Raw genomic sequence first — 18,046 nt, 5'->3', positions numbered from 1 at the left:
ACATTATTATGCCTAATTTTGTTGTGATGCCCCGCTGGATGCATTAAACAGGGGGGGCTAGGGGATAGCGGGGGGTGTATATTGTAGCGTCCCGGAAGAGTTAGTGCTGCAAGGGGTTCTGGGTATTTGTTCTGTTGTGTTTATGTTGCGTTACGGTGCGGATGTTCTCCCGAAATGTCATTCTTGTTTGGTGTGGGTTCACAGTGTGGCGCATATTTGTAACAGTGTTAAAGTTGTTTATACGGCCACCCTCAGTGTGACCTGTATGGCCGTTGACCAAGTATGGCTTGCATTCACTTGTGTGTGTGAAAAGCCGTAGATATTATGTGATTGGGCCGGCACGCAAAGGCAGTGCCTTTAAGGTTTATTGGCGCTCTGTACTTCTCCCTACATCCGTGTACCACTCCGTACAGCGGCGTTTTAAAGAGTCATAAATTTTACTTTTTGAAACCGATACCGATAATTTCCGATATTACATTTTAAAGCATTTATCGGCCGATAATATCGGCAGTCCGATATTATCGGACATCTCTAGCTGTAATCAATCACAGTTTTACTATAACTACAATTTAAAACAGTGATATTGTCTAAAATGTTACGGCGGTTTGTTACCTGTCGTTACATCCCTAGTGTGTGTGAAAAAAATTGTCTGAGACAATCTCAATTCCAAACTAGAAAATCCTGATTCCCATTTTTCCATATACACGCAGCCCTCTTAAATACACTACTACTAAAAAAATATATTATTGTTAATTTAACTTACCTTAACAACCAGATTATCTTCCCTGGGGTCACGGACAGGGAAGCAGAACGCCTCAATCCACTGAGGCGATGTGGTGCGATCACACACCTGCAGCACAGATGCAAGTGTCAGTCACAGTGGTCAACGCCCTCATTTTGCAGCTGTGTGTATTCTAAAGTCCACTCTCACAGTAGTTTTGCGAGATGTTTTTCCAAGAACCATCTCCGCTCCCACTTTTGGCTCTTTTCCACTCTTTTTCACCTGATGACAAATAATAAAATAAATAAATAAATAATAATAAAATACGTGTTATTAACAGAATCAATAAACTTACTGGTAAACCATCCGCTTGTTCGATGAAGACAAACAAAAGTCCTGCAGATGGAACCGCCTTGTTCTGGTAGGACTGTCTGGAATAGAACTGAAGAACCTGAAGAGACAGACGGTTTAATGTATGTACAGTACAGGCCAAAAGTTTGGACACACCTTCTCATTTCAATGTGTTTACTTTATTTTCAAGACTATTTACTTTGTAGATTGTCACTGAAGGCATCAACACTATGACACCTGTGAAGTGAAAACCATTTCAGGAGACTACCTCTTGAAGCTCATCGAGAGAATGTCAGTCATCAGCTTTCAGTTATTTCACCTTTTTTTGTTAAGTACATAACTCCACATGTGTTCATTCATAGTTTTGATGCCTTCAGTGACAATCTACAATGTAAATAGTCATGAAAATAAAGAAAACACATTGAATGAGAAGGTGTGTCCAAACTTTTGGCCTGTACTGTATATTTTTTTTAAGTGGAAAAAACACATTAATACACTTTATTTTTTCAGAAACACCAACCTGATCCAGTTGGTCTGCTTCTGGGACTGTCGGGACCCATTCCAGTATCAGGTGAACTCGACCTGACTTGACATCATTGAGAGTGTACCACTGATACAGGAAACACACGCACATGCACACACATTAAAACATTTTAGTACTAGAATAGGTAAATGACAATGGTACAAGTTGTGTTCATACCTGATCAATGTACTGAGAATCAATGATGTCCTTCAGGTTGATCTTCAGTCTGCATTTTTAGAAAATGGCCAGTTATTTGATTTTTATTTCTTGTTTCTAAACAAATAACTAAAATGTTATTGTGACAGCACTTTTTACAAAAAAGAGTCACAAAGTTCTACACATTTAAAAAAAAAAAAAAAAAAACACAAAATAATTGAGATCAAATGCACTGAGCAGACAATAAATGAACGTCATTATGTATAAAATTGGGTTGTCAACGTTAACGTGTAAACGAATGTGATTAATAAAAATAAATTTTTGTGTTATCAAATATTAATGAAGATTAATCCCATCCGGGTTAGGACTTAATGGAAGACATGGTCTGTAATTGCGATGAGAGGCGGTTAATTTTGTTTCAAAACAAAACTTTAGATAAAACTAAATGTAATAAAAAAGAACAGCTGTATTATTTTTTTATATTGTTACATACATAATTTTGTTACATTGTTTGCTTAAAAATGTGGTCCTTTTTTATTCAGAATAATGTATAAATAACAAAGTGAAGATAAAATCATAAAATAATTCCATGATAAAAGTAAAATGCATCGATATCCCTAACCCTGTATTTACTTAGTCCATTTTAAAATAAGCAGTTTGTTTCATAAACATTTATTACACACCATGACATTCTCCAGCGTGTGCAATAATATATTTAACGTAAGTGTGTGGCATCATTATTCTTGCTGATCGGCCAATAAACTGCAGAGAAAAGTCACAAGGTGAGGCAGGCAGCAGTACATGTAAAGCTGAAGTCATCAATCAATATTTTCAACTGTATTCTGGCGCTCACAGTGCCAAGAAGCCAAGAGTTGCTATATCTGACAGTATTTACAGCATTAGAGTACAGTACTGATGTGAAGAATGTGCAGTTACCTTCCCATGAAGTCATCCTTCATGTCCATGTCTTTATCAAACACCTCCAGTTGTAGTGCCTGACCGGGCAGCTGGGTCAGAATCACCTGATGAAGCAAGAAATTGCATCGTTTATCACCAGCCTAACTGTTATGCGGGACAATACTTGTGGTCGTATTCAGTTTTTTCGGTAAGTAACATCTGGTTTTGGCACAGAGGCACACCAAGTTACCACCAGGTAGACGTTAAGTGAAGGACAAGAAGTGTAAATTGCCTCGCGATATCATCACGCGTCTATCCTGCAAATAGTGGAAGGTGTATATGTTGCCAACCTGTTAACGTCAAACAACTCTTTAAGCCAGGGGTGTCAAACTAATTTTAGATCGGGGGCCACATGGAGAAAAATGGTAAAATCACAGCACGATAACTTAAAAATAAAGACAACTTCAGATCGTTTTCTTTGTTTAAATATAGAAAAAGCACATTCTGGAAATATAAAAATCATAATGTTGTTGGTCTTTTGTTGCGGTTAATCATTTATTTGTCGTTATTTATATTTTCTGAATAAATTATGTGATAATGTTCATCAGTCAACTCATTGGTATTAATTTTCAATCTCTCAAGATGAAAAAATGATATCAAAATAAAATTACAGGATGTTATTTATGTACCGGTAGTTTGTTAATTTTCCTCGACTGATGTACTAACATCATGTGGTTTATTTTGTACATGTGTAGCATCATCTACAAAGATACAAATATTTGCTATTGTGACATCCAGTGGACACATTTAGAACAGCTGTTTCTTTCATTCAAAAAATTCAGGTTAATTTTTATACCTAGCAAACTCATCCCGCGGGCCGGATAAAACCTGTTTGCGGGCCTGATCCGGCCCTCGGGCTGTACGTTTGCCATCCCTGCTTTAAGCCCAAGTCTACTGTCTACTTATTATTATTTTATTATCATTAAAAAATGTCCGCATTAATACAGTTACATAGTATCGCTAAGGAGCGTGCCGCAACATAACTACAATAAACCCTAGTTTATCGCTGTTAATTGGTTTCGGGTCTGACCATGGTAAAATTAATTTCCGCGAAGTAGGAATTATTTATTATAAATTGAATCTTTTAATAGTTGGAACACAAAAAAACTTGTTTACAACTTTCCAAATACATTTTGTAACATTGTGACAGCCCTCTAGACATGAAATAACACCCTGTAGTCACCATTACACTCTTTTAATGCAATATAGTAATGCTGCCTGAGACTGAGCCAATCAGCGGCCACGATACTGAGCAGCGCCCTGTGATTGGTTTAATCTCATTTAGTGGCCAATATCACTGCCCCATTTACTGAGCTTCCCGATCCGTTGGCGTATGCGCAAACATGTCAAATTCCCGCTGTGCGCCTACAGTTTGAGTCACTAAAAACAATACAATAATAACAACGTTTGTGCATTAAAAGTATTTGGATAGCAAAAATGATTTCAGAAGAAATTGAGTACGGGACTTTAATTATGAGCGTCAAAAGCAAGCTTATTAATTCCGGCAATGTAGCTACTAATATGTCACTGGGAGTGAATTATATTTATACAGTATAGCGCTTTTTCTTTAGTGCCTCAAAGAGCTTTACATAGTGAAACATATTACCGTATTTTTCGGACTATAAGTCGCATTTTTTTTCATAGTTTGGCCGGGGGTGCGACTTATACTCAGGAGCGACTTATGTGTGAAATTATTAACACATTACCGTAAAAGATCAAATAATATTATTTAGCTCATTCACGTAAGAGACTAGACGTATAAGATTTCATGGGATTTAGCGATTAGGAGTGACAGATTGTTTGGTAAACTTATAGCATGTTCTATATGTTATAGTTATTTGAATGACTCTTACCATAATATGTTATGTTAACATACCAGGCACGTTCTCAGTTGGTTATTTATGCCTCATTTTTTGTTCATTTAGCCATTTTCATGCTGATAAAATGATTCAAATAAATGAGAGTATGCTATAAAAAAAAATCTGCAATTGAGTGAAGCCGCACATGTGGCAGGGGACAACTGTATTGTCTTGTTACACAACATTAAAGTTTTTTCAAATTGCTTACACACTAAATTTAACATTTCCCACAGTTAAAGTCTACACACAGTAAGCAAAACCACTGTGCAGATTTGCCTAATATTAGGCATAGACTCTGCTTCACAGTTTTTGCGAAATATTACACACAATGCTTTACATACACTTTCACATGTGATGTGGATGAGATACGATGGACAAATCCAGCTAGATGGGCAGGTGATGATTAGAATCAGTAACTGAGGCTTTTGAGTAGGTTCTTTCATAGAGTTGCTGTTGCCTTAAGTCTGCACATGTAGCCTAATTTTTATTCATCTCCAGATTTTTTTTCAAACCTTTTTATTTGTGTCATAGTTTAATTTGTACTGCATGTCATTGTTGACTACTGTGATATGTTACTTTAACATGACTGTGGTAAAAATAAATATTTTCAGTTTGCAGCATCACTGTTGAGCAGTTCTTGAAAAGATTATAGGATATTTTTCCTTTCTCTTTAGATCCTTACGTATAGGCCCATTTCAAAGTAAACAATGACGATTGCTATGGATTTGCCAATATTTTTTGTCAAGTTACAGTAATCATTCATCACATATGCTAAAAAGGTCGAGCAAAATGCCCCAAACATGTGATTTTTTTATAGTAAAATAGTTTTTTTTTTACAAATGTGTTTTATATTTATCACTGTTCTGGGTAACTCACTCCAATAGTGTCTTATCAATTGAAGTCTGTGTGAGTGAGATGACAATAAAACTGCATTTTTACAAATGCTTGCTTTATTTTGATGAATGGGCATATGTTTTGACCCAAGTGTGTCATTTTGCAAATAATCTAGGAATTAAAAAAATTGAATGTGGTGTTTGGAAAAGTGTGTACCGTATTTTTCGGAGTATGAGTCGCACCGGAGTATAAATCGCACCTGCCGAAAATGCATATTAAAGAAGGAAAAAAACATGTATAAGTCGCATTAGAGCAGTGTTTTTCAACCACTGTGCCGCGGCACATTAGTGCGCCATGAGATACAGTCTGGTGTGCCGTGGGAGATGATCTAATTTCACCTATTTGGGTTAAAAACATTTTTTGCAAACCAGTAATTATAGTCTGCAAATTATGTGTTGTTGTTGAGTGTCGGTGCTGTCTAGAGCTCAGTAGTGTAATACTCTTCCATATCAGTAGGTGGCAGCAGGTAGCTAATTGCTTTGTAGATGTCGGAAACAGCGGGAGGCAGGGTGAAGGTAATAAGGTGTCTAATGCTTAAACCAAAAATAAACAAAAGGTGAGTCTCCCTAAGAAAAGGCATTGAAGCTTAGGGAAGGCTATGCAGAACAGAACTAAAACTGAACTGGCTACAAAGTAAACAAAAACAGAATGCTGGACGACAGCAAAGACTTACTGTGGAGCAAAGACAGCGTCCACAAAGTACATCCGAACATGACAATCAACAATGTCCCCACAAAGAAGGATAAAAACAACTGAAATATTCTTGATTGCTAAAACAAAGAAGATGCGGGACATATCGCTCAGAGGAAGACATGAAACTGCTACAGGAAAATACCAAAAAAAGAGAAAAAGCCACCAAAATAGGAGCGCAAGACAAGAACTAAAACACTAAAAAACTCAAAATAAGTCAGGGTGTGATGTGACAGGTGGTGACAGTACACCTACTTTGAGACAAGAGCTATAGTGATGCATGCTTGGTTATGCTTTAAAGTCATATCCAACAATTGCGACGACGACTTTTTATTGTCAATAGCGGCTGCTGAGTTTCAGTTTTTAATGATTTCTGCTGGTGGTGTGCCTCTGCATTTTTCTATGAAAAAAATGTGCCTTGGCTCAAAAAAGGTTGAAAAACACTGCAATAGAGCCCGGCCAAACTATGAAGAAAAATGCGACTTATAGTCCGAAAAATACGGTATATCTTTTGAAAATAGACACACAGTTAGTAAAATGGTGTGTAAGCAAATGAAAAAAACTGTAAAACGTGCATACAGAGACTTCCTGTTCAGTGCAAAAAGGCTTGAAAATAAAATCTTGGGAGTAATAACCTGGATTCTATACTTTTTTTTTTTTTTTTAGATTGTTAGCTACCGGAAAGAAAGATTTGTGCATCACCTGGGGCGGTATAGCTCGGTTGTGCCAGCAACTTGAGGGTTCCAGGTTCGATCCCCGCTTCCGCCATCCTAGTCACTGCCGTTGTGTCCTTGGGCAAGACACTTTACCCACCTGTTCCCAGTGCCACCCACACTGGTTTAAATGTAACTTGGATATTGGGTTTCACTATGTAAAGCGCTTTGAGTCACTAGAGAAAAAGCGCTATATAAATATAATTCACTTCACTTCACCATAGAAGCTGGTAGATGGGAGTATAAAATATTGCAATGTCAGCGGAACGACAATGTTTTTTATGCAACCCAAAAAATTATTTGCACCCTGCAAAAAATGGATATACAATCAAAACCGATTGCATATCTTTTTGTGTTACAAAAATCATTTTTTTGGTTTCAAATATTTGTTTTGTTTGGTTGCATAAAAATAAAAAAATATCTCCATACATACGCCAGTCAAGAGTATCGAGAAAGAAAGTTTTGCTGTATTTTATTTTATGCTTTTTTTTCTCTGAGAATTTTTTATATTGGGGAATTACCGGTAGGTTGAATTTAAAAATACCTGAGCTGTTCATACAAAAGCTAACTAAGCAGCCCTAGGTTTTGCATTTTGTTACTGTATCAAAAAATTGCCAAACCCTGACTTCCTAACGGAGGTAAGCGTGATTAAGGGGTACCGTCACACCCCCATTAACCACACAGTGTACTTTCAATGGATGATCTGCACGTGTTTACCTCATACATTTCGTTCCAGGTGGGGTTGAGATTGGTCTTGATGACCTCGCTTGTGAATGTTTCTCCCCCGATGTTCACCTTGACGTAAGGGTCACTCTTCCCCTTCACCATGCCCCCCATCAGGTTGTCTTTGGGAACCAGGTTCTGCCCAGCCAAGAGGTGGATCCGAAGCAGCCCCTACTCAATTCATTCCAGACAAGTCCACTCAACCAGGGAGGGAAAAAGCCCAATTTTTGGATGGTGGATTGTTACCTCTGTTGCGAAGCTGGAGTGGGGAGAGGTGTGTTGAGCTAACTGCTTGCCTCCAGACTCTAGGTGAGAGGACACATCGGCTGTGATGCGATCCTCATCGAACCACAGCATCTACAAGGTGTGTGAAAGAACACAGATTAGTCTATGCTGCTTATTAGTCTTTCCTTTGTGTATTTCCACATGTTTACTCGGAGAACGGCGTTGATATATATGCGACTGGCGGGTCCAGAGTTCTCCAGCGTGAACATCTGATCCACAGAGAGGTCGGCAGTGGACAGCAGCTTGGACAGAGGCAGGGTCAGACTGCCCAACGTCTGCACACGGTCCACGTCTTTCACCTGGTTGCGTTATCATGAGAGACACAAAAATAATAATAATACTTAATTGTCCAAACAAAATTGTGGCAAGTGGAACGACACTTTAGATTTAGTCGATTTAGGAACCCCAGATTGCACAAATTTACAGATTACGGACCACAAACTGAATACAAATATGCTGTATCAGTGTACAAAGGTTTCATCCACCCATTTTGTGCCCGGCAGCACATCCATTGTGGGCGGGGTGACTGATCTCCGCTGCTCATTCAGTCAGCAGAGCACGGTGTGTGCCTTTTAAGGTTTTTTTTTTTTTTGCGTTTTACAGCATTTTTCTAGTTTTGCTAGGTCAATATGGGTCCAAAGAAGGCAATGGACAAGCAGTGGGTGGTTTGAAACGTTCAAAAAGAATTCACAGCGTTACCGCAAATCTTTCATACATAGACAAAACAGATAGAAGAAACGGCACACTTTGAAGTAAAAACCTTTAAAATGATCTCAACAGGACTCTTTATTGACAACCTGTAATCACTTTGCTGATCTACACTGCAAAAACTGAAATCTAAGTAAGATTAAATATCTCAAATAAGGGTGATATTTGCTTATTTTCCGTCTGATAAGATAATTCTTCTCACTGAGCAGATTTTATGTTAGAGTGTTTTACTTGTTTTAAGGGTTTTGGTCTTAAATGATCTCAATAAGATATTACAGCTTGTAGCTGAGATTTGATGACCTATATTGCGTAAAACATGCTTGAAACTAGAATATCAACTGATGCAAAGCTGTGTCATCAACACTCACAAGTATAAAACTACTTTTTTAAAGAAATAATTTCTTACTTCAAGCATGAAAAAAAAATCATGATGCCGAGCGCATATCATTGTGTCAAGATAATGGCACTAGCATTTACTTAAAGGCCTACTGAAACCCACTACTACCGACCACGCAGTCTGATAGTTTATATATCAATGATGAAATCTTAACATTGCAACACATGCCAATACGGCCGGGTTAGCTTACTAAAGTGCAATTTTAAATTTCACGCGAAATATCCTGCTGAAAACGTCTCGGTATGATGACGTCAGCGCGTGATGTCGCGCATTGTAGAGGACATTTTGGGACAGCATGGTGGCCAGCTATTAAGTCGGCTGTTTTCATCGCAAAATTCCACAGTATTCTGGACATCTGTGTTGGTGAATCTTTTGCAATTTGTTCAATGAACAATGGAGACAGCAAAGAAGAAAGCTGTAGGAGGGAAGCGGTGTATTGCGGCCGACTTCAGCAACACAAACACGGCCGGTGTTTCATTGTTTACATTCCCGAAAGATGACAGTCAAGCTTTACCATTGGCCTGTGGAGAACTGGGACAACAGAGACTCTTACCAGGAGGACTTTGAGTTGGATGCGCAGACACGGTTCCGTGAGTACGCATGCAGCTGCGGCTTCCAAACAATTGATCGCTTGCCCGTACGTGCGTGCCGCTATGTGCATGTCACGTACGTAACTTTGGGGACTTTGGGGAAATATATGTGCTGTATGAACTTTGGGGAGGTAAACGGTACTTTGGGCTGTGGGATTGAGTGTGTTGTGCAGGTGTTTGAGTTGTATTGGCGGGTTATACGGACGGGAGGGGGGAGGTGTTTGTTATGCGGGATTAATTTGTGGCATATTAAATATAAGCCTGGTTGTGTTGTGGCTAATAGAGTCTTGTGTTTATTTACTGTTTTAGTCATTCCCAGCTGAATATCAGGTCCCACCCGCCTCTCACAGCATCTTCCCTATCTGAATCGCTCCCACTGCCCTCTAGTCCTTCACTCTCACTTTCCTCATGCACAAATCTTTCATCCTCGCTCAAATTAATGGGGAAATCGTCGCTTTCTCGGTCCGAATCGTTCTCGCTGCTGGTGGCCATGATTGTAAACAATGTGTGGATGTGAGGAGCTCCACAACCTGTGACGTCATGCGCATATCGTCTGCTACTTCCGGTACAGGCAAGGCTTTTTTTATCAGCGACCAAAAGTTGCGAAATTTATCGTCGATGTTCTCTACTAAATCCTTTCAGCAAAAATATGGCAATATCGCGAAATGATCAAGTATGACACATAGAATGGACCTGCTATCCCTGTTTAAATAAGAAAATCGCATTTCATTAGGCCTTTAATTTAAGAATATTTTTCAACATATTGAGCAAAAAGGTCAATTTTTTCTACCAAGAAAAGTGCAGTTGCTCTATTGGCAGATAATTTTGCTTAGTTCAAGTAAAATACCCCTCATTTTTGTATTTTTTTCTTGTTTTTGAACACTGACTTTTTGCAGTGTAGCAAGAAGCGACGTTAGCGGAATATATATATATCGGCTATAAAACAACCCCTATTTTTCTAAGACTTTATTTTTCAAGACACAACCAAAGACAAAAGAAGCCAAAATGAATATATATTTTTTTTATCATCAGTGGAATAACTAGTAGATTGTGATAGAAAGAGATATCATATTTCTGAGCGAGCTTAACCATCTTAAAATTAGCTTCCTCTTTTGTTTGCTAACTTGAAAATAACCTTTGAAACACTTTTCTCTGCATAGCTGCTGCATCTCTCCTTGTCACCGAAATGAGGCAGTGACAGAAGAAAAGCTCCGGGAGGGTTGTTTACGTAACTCCAAACAGTGTTTTTCATTATTTTCATTATATTCGGGCTAATACTATCATCTCTGGCAATATTATCTTTGTAAAGCGACATTTCCTTACATTCACTCAACTACAAATGGGAGGTTACCTGGACATCAATGTCCTGTTTGCGTGGATCCTGGATAAAGAAGGTAAATGCTTCCTCCCATTCTGGATCCACCGTTGTATAACATGTCTTCAAACGTGAAACAAACCCAAAGTCATGAAAGTAGTGATGTTTAAGAAATGCAAGCTGCTAGTGACGGATATTTGGGATTTAGATATGTTGTACCTTGCTCTCTCTCGTGATGTCCTGCACAGATAACTGCACCATAGGACTGGGCTTTTTATTCCCCTTCTTCATCTAAAAGTTGCAAACAAAGACATGAATATTGTACTTAGTGTTATGAATAGTAAAGCAGGTGAACAAAACTACCACAGGAACTAGACAGAAACTTGCAGACAAGAAGCGACACTGTGTCATATTCAGGGAGGCACAGATCTACATTAAGACCACAATGAGTTGTTCATTCCACACATTCTGTCACGGAGGGGACAAAAATAGCGTGTGTGTGTGTGTGTGTGTGTGTGTGTGTGTGTGTGTGTGCATGTTCTTGTATTTTTACCCTTCTTGAGACACCAACAAGGAAAAGTACCTTCCATATGAGGACCGGTGAACAAGTTAGGACCAAAATCATGGTCCCAATACGGAAAACCATTGCATCTAATACATACTTGCCAACCCTCCCGGATTTTCCGGGAGACTCCCGAAAACCTCCCGGGACAAATTTTCTCCCGACAATCTCCCGAAATTCAGGCAGACCTGAGTGACGTGTCGACAGCCTGTTTTCACGTCCGCTTTCCCACAATATAAACAGCGTGCCTGCCCAATCACGTTATAACTGTAGAATGATGGAGGGCGAGTTCTTGGTTTCTTATGTGGGTTTATTGTTAGGCAGTTTCATTAACGTCCTCCCAGCGCGGTAACAACACACAACAACAGCAGTCACGTTTTCGTCTACCGTAAAGCAGTTTGTCTGCTGTAAACAGCAATGTTGTGACACTCTTAAACAGGACAATACTGCCATCTACTGTACATGCATATGTGACAATAACATGTAGGGCTTTTAGAGAGTGCAGTGCACAACTGCGCACACAACAAGGAGACGAAGCAGAATGCATCATCAGAGAGGGTGTTCAGCATGGTTAGAAAAATAGTGACAGAGAATAGAACAAGGATGGACAATTCAACCCTTAACTCAACAATGAGTAGATGAGTGTTATGTGTGTGTATATGTGTAAATAAATGAACACTGAAATTCAAGTATTTCTCTTATTTTTATATATATATATATATATATATATATATATATATATATATATATATATATATATATATATATAATAAAATTATATATATATATATACAGCTAGAATTCACTGAAAGTCAAGTACTTCTTATATATATATATATATATATATATATATATATATATATATATATATATATATATGAAATACTTGACTTGGTGAATTCTAACTGTAAATATACTCCTCCCCTGTTAACCACGCCCCTCCGACCCTCCACCTCCCGAAATCGGAGGTCTCAAGGTTGGCAAGTATGATCTAATAGAGAATGTCTCATTTGGTGAAATCTATCAAAATTAGGGTGGTCACAAAAAGAAGGGATTTTTCAAATTGACTGTGTGTCGGTTTTAAAAGTGCTCCCCCTCTGGTCAACGTATGAAATAACAAGTGTGTGTAAAAAATTGGAATGCTCCCCCTCTGGCCAATGTATGTATTAACAAGTGTGTGTGAGAAATTGAAATGAATAAAAAACGTAAAATAAATATGTATATAGAGACATACTGTAATAACTTTAAGTAAATAATGAAGATTAAAAACCAATTACAAACAATTTTTTTCTTTAAAAAAGCAGTCTTTGTCTCACAATGTGTCGACTTTTTTCTCTTAAAATTGGGAACAATTTCTCATATTTTTTCTGTTTCTGTGACATTGCAATATTTTTTCGTAAAATTATTACTTTTTTTATATGTAAAATTATTACTTTTTAATGCAAAATGGTGACATTTGTCATAAAATTCTGACTTTTATCACAATATTGCCATTTTTTTTGATGTTCTCGTAAAATAGTGACATTTTTTGAGTAAAAAATCCGATTATTATTATAATATCGGCAAAATGTTAAAAGTTTTCTTATAAAATTGTAACTTTTGTCGAGTAAAATTACGACTCTTCATAAAGTTGCCAACATTTTAAGCGATTCTTGTGAAATTGCGACTGTTTTTGAGTAGAATTCCAACTTTTATCATAACGTTGCACAAATGTTCAGTTTTTCTTGTAAAATTTTGACTTGCGTTGAGTAAAATTACGACTTTTATTATAATACTGCCAAAATCGTAAGTTTTTCTTGTGAAATTGTGACCCCTTTTTCTTGTGAAATTCCAACTCATTTTTCACAACAAGCTTTTTTATATTGGCATAGTATGAATATATTATTCATGTTGTAAATACAAATCTTTATATGTCTAGAAAGGGTGGTCCCAAAGAGGTATTTTTCAAGAAGGTAACAAATACAAGAATGTGTGTGTGTGTGTGTGTGTGTGTGTGTGTGTGTGTGTGTGTGTGTGTGTGTGTGTGTGTGTGTGTGTGTGTGTGTGCGTGCGTGCGTGCGTGCGTGCGTGTGTGTGTGTGTGTGTGTGTGTGTGTGTGTGTGTGTGTGTGTGTGTGCGTGGGCAGGGCTAGAAGCCCAGCAACAACTCTGTGGAATGCTCCCCAGATGGCAACCATGTAACCACACAGGAAACAACTGTGAGCTTCTCGTGCTTTTTGACTCACCGGAAGAGCTTCAGCCTTGTCGAGATAGATGACCAAAATGGCGGAGGAGGGGGGGTCTGCCGTCTTACTGGTCACACTCTCGTTTCTTTTAAGGATCTGGAACGAGAGAAGTCAAAGTTGCAGGCACCGCTGTGCAAAAAGGCACTCACATGATCTGTGTACTGTAACTACATTAGATTCATTCTTTGTCTACATTTTTGCAATTAATTTCCAAACATTGCCAAAATACATTATTCATGTTGTTACTATGCTGTGTTTGTTAATTAATATATTCAATTTTGGAATAAGGCTGTCACGTAACAAAATAAAGCGCTGAATAATTGCGAATGACTGCACAGAAGAGACACACCTGCTCGAGGCGATCAGTCGACGACATCAAGGACAACCACTCCAGTCTGAGATGGACCCGGCCTGAAGGAGTGTCCTTCAGCGGGAACCACTGAGGAGACATAAACATCACTAAATGAAAACATTTTCAGAACTCGCTTGTATGTTCGCATTTAGACCTGCAAGATTCCAGGAGTTGGAAATATTGCATGGAAATACAAGGGGAATATACAGGGTTTAACTATTTTTTTTAAAAGATGTACAGGCCAAGTAGGGCACCGTAATCAACGAAGAAGCGTATAAAAATGTAAATAAATGAATTTATATTCCCAGCCAAATCCTGCTCAGTCACTGATAAGAATATGATGGCAAATTCCCCAAAATATTCTCACCAGTCCCACAGCGTCAGTGTTTGTCTTTTAAGACAGTTCAGTTCAGTTCAGTTTCAATTTATTTCGAACATGCATCACATATTTCCAGTTGTTTCCTTACAGCACGTCTGAAAATGAGTAGGAAGAAGCGGAGCTTATTTATTCCTACCCCTTTTCATACCATAGCAATTTTATCAAATGTTCTTGTTCTCTGCAACATAACAGTGAACAAATAAATAATAAACAAATAATATACCATAGTAAGTAAACAAATATTAAATACATAAATTATCTTTGTCTCAACACACAAAAAAAAGGGTTCAAGATGTTCATCATAATTCTTGTTCTATGTACTTTGTGAACACTTGTAGTTTGAACAGTCTCTTAAACTGAATCATATTGGTGCTTTATTTGTTTTATTTGGTTAATCCATTCCATCATTTAAATCCACATCCTGATATACTAAAGGTTTTAAGTGTTGTACGAGCATACAAAACATTTTCCTCTAAGGTTATATTTCTCCTCTTTTGTTGAGAAGAATTGTTGTACATTCTTGAGTAGCAGGTTATAGTTTGCTTTATACATAATTGTAGCTGTTTGCAAATGCACCAATTCGTTGTATTTCAATATTTGTGATTCAATGAATAAAGGGTTTGTATTAGGGATGTCTGATAATGGCTTTTTGCCGATATCCGATATTCCGATATTGTCCAACTCTTTAATTACCGATACTGATATCAACCGATACTGATATATACAGTCGTGGAATTAACACATTATTATGCCTAATTTGGACAACCAGGTATGGTGAAGATACGGTACTTTTTAAAAAAAATTATAAAATAAAATAAGATAAATTAATTAAAAACATTTTCTTGAATAAAAAAGAAAGTAAAACAATATAAAAACAGTTACGGTACATAGAAACTAGTAATTAATGAAAATGAGTAAAATTAACTGTTAAAGGTTAGTACTATTAGTGGAGCAGCAGCACGCACAATCATGTGTGCTTACGGACTGTATCCCTTGCAGACTGTATTGATATATATTGATATATAATGTAGGAACCAGAATATTAATAACAGAAAGAAACAACCCGTTTGTGTGAATGAGTGTAAATGGGGGAGGGAGGTTTTTTGGGTTGGTGCACTAATTGTAAGTGTAGCTTGTGTTTTTTATGTTGATTTAATACAAAAAAAACCAAAAAAAAAACAAAAAACGATACCGATAATATACAAACCGATACCGATAATTTCCGATATTACATTTTAAAGCATTTATCGGCCGATAATATCGGCATGCCGATATTATCAGACATCTCTAGTTTGTATGTTCTCTATAGCCAACATTATGTATTATTCTAATTGATCTTTTTTCTAACACCGTTAGTGAATTAAGTGATTTTTGGTCCAGAACATGTTTTGCTTTGTTAATTATTGAGACGTTTCTTGCTACTTTATGTTGTATATGTTTTGCATGAGCAAACTGGGTTTGATACCAGGTTGGAGTTTTGTCTGAATGGTTTCCAAATGTATGCTTAAAGTTACATTTTTTATTTTGCACAAAAACATTTAAATATTGAATTTTTTCCCCCTATGATTTTCTATGAAATCATGCATGAAATCATAACATTTAGTGATCTGGTGAAATTCAAAACTGCACAAGTAATGTTTAAAGCAAGAAATAAACCGCTACCACAAACTATCCAAACAATGTTCAGAGATATGGATGGGAAATATAATTTGAGGGGTAAAATTGAATTTAAACACGACTCCTAAAAGTATATCATTTTGTGGGCTGAGTCAATGGAATTAATTAAAAGAGGAAATCAAACAAAGCAATAACATCATTCAATTTAAAAGGAAACATAAAACAAAATAAAAATGTTTTCCGTAGGTGCAACAAATAGGAGGTAACAAAATATTTTAGGGGTGTCAAGTATTTATACAAACTACATTTGATGAAATGATGAGGGGATTTATTATTGTGAGTAGATATGAATGTAAATATGTATGATATGTATCCTCTTAATGTACTTACTAGTGTAAAGTATCAGGTGATTATGTATTGTATTGATGTTTAAGAATTAGATTATATGAGCAAACTTGGTCCCCGGGCCTCTCTTTGAGTACACCTGGTTCAATGGATACACAACTTCTGTAATATAATGTTAGTATTGACCCATGAGTGTAACTTACCTATTTTATGTATCAGTATTAATCGTAATAGTCATACTTTTAAATTATTTAAAGTACTGCATTGTCTGAAGGGGAAGGTTTTTTTTTTTTGAGAAATAAAAGGAATCTGAATTAAATTCGGATTATTTCTTATTAGTTTCCACAGGAAATGTAGAAATTTTGCGGATTAACTTCACCTGTTTACTTAAAAATGTATTATTTTATTCACTTTTTCTCCAGTTAGTCAGGTTCTAGTCCGGGGGTGTCAAACAAATTTTAGATTGGGGGCCACATAGAGAAAACTCTACTCCCAAGTGGGCTGGACTGGTAAAATCACGGTACGATAACTTAAAAATAAAGACAACTTCAGATTGTGTTCTTTGTTTAAAAATAGAACAAGCACATTCTGAAAATGTACACATCATAATGTTTTTTTGTTGTTTTTTTTTACACTTACATGTTGCGTTTAATAGTATCTTTATTTGTCGTTATTTACACTTTCTGAATAAATTATGTGATAATGTTCATCAGTCAACTCATTGGTGTTCATTTTCAAACTATCAAGATAAAAAAAATAATATCAAAATCAAATTACAGGATGTTATTTATGTAGTTTGCTCATTTTCCTCCACTGGTGCATTAACGTGTGTGTTTTTTTTTTACATATGTAGCATAATCTACAATTATACAAAGAATTGCTATTGCGACATCAAGTGGACACATTTAGAACAGCAGTTTCTTTCATTCAAAAATTTCAGCTTATTTTTATACTTAGCAAACTCATCCCGCGGGCCGGATAAAACCTGTTCGCGAGCCCGATCCGGCCCCATGCCGTACGTTTGCCACCACTTCTCTAGTCTGTGCATTGTAACAACGTTTAATGCATTTGAATGTGAAAGAATTAAAACCAAAACAGAATTTTACATACGTCATCAACTGCTGTGGATTTCTTCACAATTCCCAAATCCAGTTTGGTCCTACATGGAAGAAAATTAAATACCAGCATGAATAAAAAAACATCAATAATAAAAAAATAAATAAAGTCATCTCCACAAAATCCGTAACAGGCAGTGGCAGTGCACTTTACTCAAGAGTTGATATGTGTGACCATAAACACACACACACACACACACTCCCCCACAAAGAGACATGAAGGATGCACATGTACCTGCCCAGGAAGTCATCCTGGTCTGGATCTTTGTCATAAACCTCCACCTCCAGTTCCTGACCAGGCACTTCATGGACTATCACCTGATGCATCAGATACACATACAAAGACATGCACAGTGGTACCTCAATTTTCGACAATGTGTCTGGGATTTTGTGCATTGTCTTGGTTATCATCCGTTTACATATTGTTTGTTTTTTTTACAGTTTGGACAAGATAGACATATTCCAGCCAGGGAATGCCTTAATCATATTTGATATGTGTGTATGTGGCAGACGTGTGTCCTCACTCGCTACATTTACTGTGTTACATTTACTTTTCTGTTAAATTGTACT

The 18,046-nt window shown here is 37.0% G+C and overlaps 1 protein-coding gene across 1 annotated transcript in view; it reads right to left on the bottom strand.

The window, feature by feature from the left end:
* The window catches only part of esyt1b (extended synaptotagmin-like protein 1b), a 72,587-nt gene that overhangs the window by 30,891 nt on the left and 23,650 nt on the right, over positions 1–18,046 (bottom strand). Inside the window, exons 10-24 of the mRNA XM_061923680.1 lie at positions 17,712–17,794; positions 17,472–17,520; positions 14,018–14,107; positions 13,669–13,764; positions 11,102–11,173; positions 10,919–11,005; positions 8,022–8,171; positions 7,834–7,944; positions 7,582–7,758; positions 2,688–2,773; positions 1,773–1,821; positions 1,593–1,682; positions 1,077–1,172; positions 932–1,003; positions 764–850 (exon numbers count right to left, since the gene is read on the bottom strand). Of these exons, the coding sequence (XP_061779664.1) occupies positions 764–850; positions 932–1,003; positions 1,077–1,172; positions 1,593–1,682; positions 1,773–1,821; positions 2,688–2,773; positions 7,582–7,758; positions 7,834–7,944; positions 8,022–8,171; positions 10,919–11,005; positions 11,102–11,173; positions 13,669–13,764; positions 14,018–14,107; positions 17,472–17,520; positions 17,712–17,794 (1,395 nt within the window). The remainder of the gene's footprint in view (positions 1–763; positions 851–931; positions 1,004–1,076; positions 1,173–1,592; positions 1,683–1,772; positions 1,822–2,687; positions 2,774–7,581; positions 7,759–7,833; positions 7,945–8,021; positions 8,172–10,918; positions 11,006–11,101; positions 11,174–13,668; positions 13,765–14,017; positions 14,108–17,471; positions 17,521–17,711; positions 17,795–18,046) is intronic.

This window comes from Nerophis lumbriciformis, linkage group LG28, assembly GCF_033978685.3.
Source record: "Nerophis lumbriciformis linkage group LG28, RoL_Nlum_v2.1, whole genome shotgun sequence".
NCBI classification, from domain to species: domain Eukaryota; kingdom Metazoa; phylum Chordata; class Actinopteri; order Syngnathiformes; family Syngnathidae; genus Nerophis; species Nerophis lumbriciformis.
This window is presented reverse-complemented; position numbering and strand designations above follow the sequence as displayed.